The 5314-nt window shown below is 40.3% G+C and overlaps 1 protein-coding gene across 1 annotated transcript in view; it reads left to right on the top strand.

Moving 5' to 3' along the window:
• pcgf3 (polycomb group ring finger 3) overlaps window positions 1-4711 on the top strand; it is a 39899-nt gene extending 35188 nt beyond the window's left edge. The window contains exons 9-10 of the mRNA XM_039649146.2: window positions 223-303; window positions 4456-4711. Of these exons, the coding sequence (XP_039505080.1) occupies window positions 223-303; window positions 4456-4503 (129 nt within the window). The 3' untranslated portion in view covers window positions 4504-4711. The remainder of the gene's footprint in view (window positions 1-222; window positions 304-4455) is intronic.
• The last annotated feature ends 603 nt before the right edge of the window (window positions 4712-5314 follow it).

Here is a 5314-nt window from a genome sequence, read left to right on the forward strand (position 1 = left end):
CTGGTTCCAGAATTAGAATCGATTTTCTATTCCCAACCCTAATGGCTAAGTAGTCAGATTATTTGAGCGTCCTGATCCATTTGTAGAATTATGAAATGTTGATCAGCTGACCCATGTAATGGTCCTGTAATATCATGGAAAGTGTAGTTTTTTTGTTTAGACTTTTCCACATACTGTAACATTTTTTTACTTTGTTTGCTACATTTGTGTGCTTATTTTTAGCTGGACATCTTATGCAATGAAGAAATCTTGGGCAAGGATCATACTTTGAAATTTGTTGTGGTAACAAGATGGAGATTTAAGGTAATTAATGATAAATTTGTGTGCATGCATGTTTGTTTTAGATTAGCTGGCTTTAGTCTTCCCGTTTGCCGTTGTGATGTGCATGCATGGACAATTTGCATGAATTCATAATCATGTGCAGTGTGTGAAGATTAAATATGAAATTGTTTTTGTGTTGTCATGACCAGTATTTTATATTTATACATTTTTTATATATATATATATATATATATACACTCACCGGCCACTTTATTAGGTACACCATGCTAGTAACGGGTTGGACCCCCTTTTGCCTTCAGAACTGCCTCAATTCTTCGTGGCATAGATTCAACAAGGTGCTGGAAGCATTCCTCAGGGAGTTTGGTCCATATTGACATGATGGCATCACACAGTTGCCGCAGATTTGTCGGCTGCACATCCATGATGCGAATCTCCCGTTCCACCACATCCCAAAGATGCTCTATTGGATTGAGATCTGGTGACTGTGGAGGCCATTTGAGTACAGCGAACTCATTGTCATGTTCAAGAAACCAGTCTGAGATGATTCCAGCTTTATGACATGGCGCATTATCCTGCTGAAAGTAGCCATCAGAAGTTGGGTACATTGTGGTCATAAAGGGATGGACATGGTCAGCAACAATACTCAGGTAGGCTGTGGCGTTGCAACGATGCTCAATTGGTACCAAGGGGCCGAAAGAGTGCCAAGAAAATATTCCCCACACCATGACACCACCACCACCAGCCTGAACCGTTGATACAAGGCAGGATGGATCCATGCTTTCATGTTGTAGACGCCAAATTCTGACCCTACCATCCGAATGTCGCAGCAGAAATCGAGACTCATCAGACCAGGCAACGTTTTTCCAATCTTCTATTGTCCAATTTCGATGAGCTTGTGCAAATTGTAGCCTCAGTTTCCTGTTCTTAGCTGAAAGGAGTGGCACCCGGTGTGGTCTTCTGCTGCTGTAGCCCATCTGCCTCAAAGTTTGACGTACTGTGCGTTCAAAGATGCTCTTCTGCCCACCTTGGTTGTAACGGGTGGTTATTTGAGTCACTGTTGCCCTTCTATCAGCTCGAACCAGTCTGGCCATTCTCCTCTGACCTCTGGCATCAACAAGGCATTTCCGCCCACAGAACTGCCGCTCACTGGATGTTTTTTCTTTTTCGGACCATTCTCTGTAAACCCTAGAGATGGTTGTGCGTGAAAATCCCAGTAGATTAGCAGTTTCTGAAATACTCAGACCAGCCCTTCTGGCACCAACAATCATGCCACGTTCAAAGTCACTCAAATCACCTTTCTTCCCCATACTGATGCTCGGTTTGAACTGCAGGAGATTGTCTTGACCAAGTCTACATGCCTAAATGCACTGAGTTGCCGCCATGTAATTGGCTGCTTAGAAATTAAGTGTTAACGAGCAGTTGGACAGGTGTACCTAATAAAGTGGCCGGTGAGTGTATATTAGGGATGGGCAATGATGGGCAAACGCGATTAATCGCATCCAAAATAAAAGTTTGTGTTTACATAATATATGTTTGTGTAGTGTGTATAATTAATTTGTATATATAAATACCCACACATGCATGTATATATTTAAGAAATTTGTGCATGTATATATTTTATATATATTTATTCAATTAATATTATATATTAATAATAATAATAATAATAATAAATGATAATTATTAGTAATATTTGGATATAAAAAATAATTATTATTAATAATAATAATTATATATTAATTAAATTCAATTAATAACACAATTAATATTATATATAAATATAAATATTTTATATATTAATAACAAATTTTATATATACATGCATGTGTGGGTATTTATACAAATTAATTATACACACTACACACACATGTATTATGTAAACACAAACACATTTTGGATGCGATTAATCGGGATTAATCGTTGCCCATCCCTGATATATATATATATATATATATATATCCTTCTTTATATTATCACAATCATTATGCATTATCTTACAAAAGTAAGTACACCCCTCACATTTCAGTTCATCTTCTCAACGCACGATACTATAGAAATGAAACTTGGAATCATTGTGCTGCTTTTATAGTTGTATATTGACTGTCTTCTGAAAATAACTCTACATACAGCCATTATTGTCAAAATAGCTGGCAACAAAAGTGAGTATACCCTAAGTGAACATGTCAAAACTGTGTCCAAAGTGTCAGTATCTTGTGTGAGCAACATTGTTATCTAGCACTGCCTTAATGCTCCTAGGCATGTAATTCATCAGAGCTGCACAGTTTGTTGCTGGGATCCTTTTCCACTCCTTCATAATGACATCTCGGAGCTGCTGGATGTTAGACACATGGCGCTTCTCCACCTTCTGCTTGAGGACGCCCCACAGGTGCTCAATAGGGTTTAGATCTTGAGAAATTCTTGGCCACTCCATCACCTTCAGCTTCCTCAGCAAGGCAGTTGTCATCTTGGCAGTGTGTTTTGGATCGTTATCATGCCGTTCGGCCCAGTTTCTGAAGGGAGGGCATCATGTTCTGCTTCAGAATCACAGTACATGTTTCCCCAGTACCAGCAGCACCCAGGGCTTCACCACACATTCTGGACACCATCTGAGCCAAACAAGTTTATTTTAGTCTCATCAGACCACAGGACATGGTTCCAGTAATTCATGATCTTGGACAGGTTGCTTTGAGCGAACTGTTTGCGGGCTTTCTTCAGAAGAGGCTTCCTTCTGGGACGACGGCCATGCGGTGTATGGTCTGAGCACTGACAAGTTGACCTTCGGTTTCTGCAGCCTCTAAAGCAATGCTAGCAGCACTCATACGTCCGTGTTTTTAAACCAGCTTCTACACCTGATGCACAGCACAAGGACTTAACTTCTTTGATTGACCATTGCGAGGCCTGTTCCAAGTGGAAACCCATCTTGGAAAACCTCTTTATGACCCTGGGCTGTACTGTTGCTCAGTTTCAGGGTGTTACCAATCTTCTTATAGCCGAGGCCATCTTTGTGGAGAGCAACAATCCTAATTCTCAATTCCTTAGAGAGTTCTTTGCCATGAGGTGCCATGTTGAACATCCAATGGTCCGTATGAGAGAATTGTGCTTAAAGGGATAGTCCACTTTTTGGAAATAGGCTTATTTTACAACACCCCCAGAGTTAAACAGTTGAGTTTTCGAATCCATTCAGACAATTTTCGGATATTTAGAAGAATATCAGTAACCAGACAGTTTCTGGTCTCATAGTCTCATATACTATGGAAGTCAATGAGACCAGAAACTGTCTGGTTAATGATTATCGTCTAAATATCCGAAAATCGGCTGAATGGATTTGAAAACGGTAAAACCCAACTGTGGGTTAACTCTGGGGGAGTGGTAAAATGAGCCTATTCCCAAAAAAAGTGGAGTATCCCTTTAAGCACAAATTTGAACTGCTCGAATACAAGATACAACAATTTGTATGATTGCATGGTTAAACGACGCACAACGCTGTTATCACTTAGGGTATACTCACTTGTGTTGCCAGCTACTTGGACATTAATGGCTGTATGTTGAGTTATTTTCAGAGGACAGTAAATATATACTGGTATGCAAGAAGCATTGACTACTCTAAAGTATATCCAAGTTTCATTTCTATAGTATTGTCCCTTAAGAAAATATACTAAAATGTTTGCTAAAATGCGAGGGGCGTACTCACTTTTGTGAGATACCAACACATTCTCATCCTAGGGCGTCATATAGGGACGCTTTTGATATTTCGTCTAAATCCAATGCATATAGCACTCTTTAGCGTCAATATAACACGCACAGAGCTTTGTTCGGTTATGGGTTGGTTTAGGTCTTTGGTAGGGTTAGGGTTAGACCACTAGGAGGCGCCGAGTCACATATTGACGCTAAAGGGTGCCGTGTGCGTTGGATGTAGACGAAATGGCAAAAGAGTCAACATATGACGCCTTGGGATGAGAACGGGCTGGAGATACTGTATGTATCTGTTTTATATATTTATCCATCGTAAACAATGTTGACATTCTGATGCACTAAGTTTGCATATCTAATCCTTCTCTGAAACGCCATTGCCAAAACGATAGAAGCACTTGACTTTCTGTGCCTTTGTTTCCGTTCTAGTGGCTCTATGACTTTCAGTCACACGAATGCATGTGTGTTTTGTGTGCGTTCCAGAAATCCCCCCTCCTCCTTCATTACAGACCCAAAATGGATCTGCTGTAGTTGGACAAAAACGCTTGGTTGTTTTGGCCCAGTGGCTGAGGACTGTGCTACGTGCTATATATGCAGAGACCATCAACGCCCACACCAAACAAACGCCCGTCAACACAGACACACGAGCCAGCAAACAACAAAACCAGCACAGCCACTGCGACACTGGCGACTTACGGGAACAACCGCTTTTCTCTGTCTTGTTTGTCCGCTATATGTCCTATATATGTGAAAAATTGAGAGAAAGCATATATTTATACTTTTGTATAGATGAGAGAAGTGGAACCAAGACCCTATTGGTGCGCTGTTTACACTATTAAAACAAAACAAAAAAGACAAAAAAAAAGGTCATAAGAAAAGGTTTAACATTTTTTCTACCATTGGACTTTGTTCCCACCTCAATTATGGGCAAAAAGATGGTGCTCGGTGTCTGCCGTCCTCCTTGGAAGTGTCAACTTTTACACTGCTAACCGGAAGAGAGGAGGCGTTTCGAACTGACCGCTCTCTCTCAGGTCTTACCCAACACTTCTCGGGAGCGCAGAGCCTTTCTATACTTATATAAAGCAGTTTATATGAGTGTGTTATCTCAGAGCGGATTCTTTCTCTACTTTCCGGCGCCGCTACGAGTGGAATTGTGAATAAGCAAATTTATGTGTAGTATTTATGTTCTATTTACCAATATTGTATATAAAAGTTGTTGATGGAGAGAAGGGATGAAAGATGTATTGAAAGTATGCGTGAAAGACTAAAGGCAAGAAAAATAAGAGACTGGTTTTCCAAAAGTGCTGTATTTTGGCCTGCGTTTATGTGGCTACATGGAAAC

The sequence above is a fragment of the Pimephales promelas genome, chromosome 9 (assembly GCF_988280905.1).
Source record: "Pimephales promelas chromosome 9, fPimPro1.hap1.1, whole genome shotgun sequence".
NCBI lineage: Eukaryota > Metazoa > Chordata > Actinopteri > Cypriniformes > Leuciscidae > Pimephales > Pimephales promelas.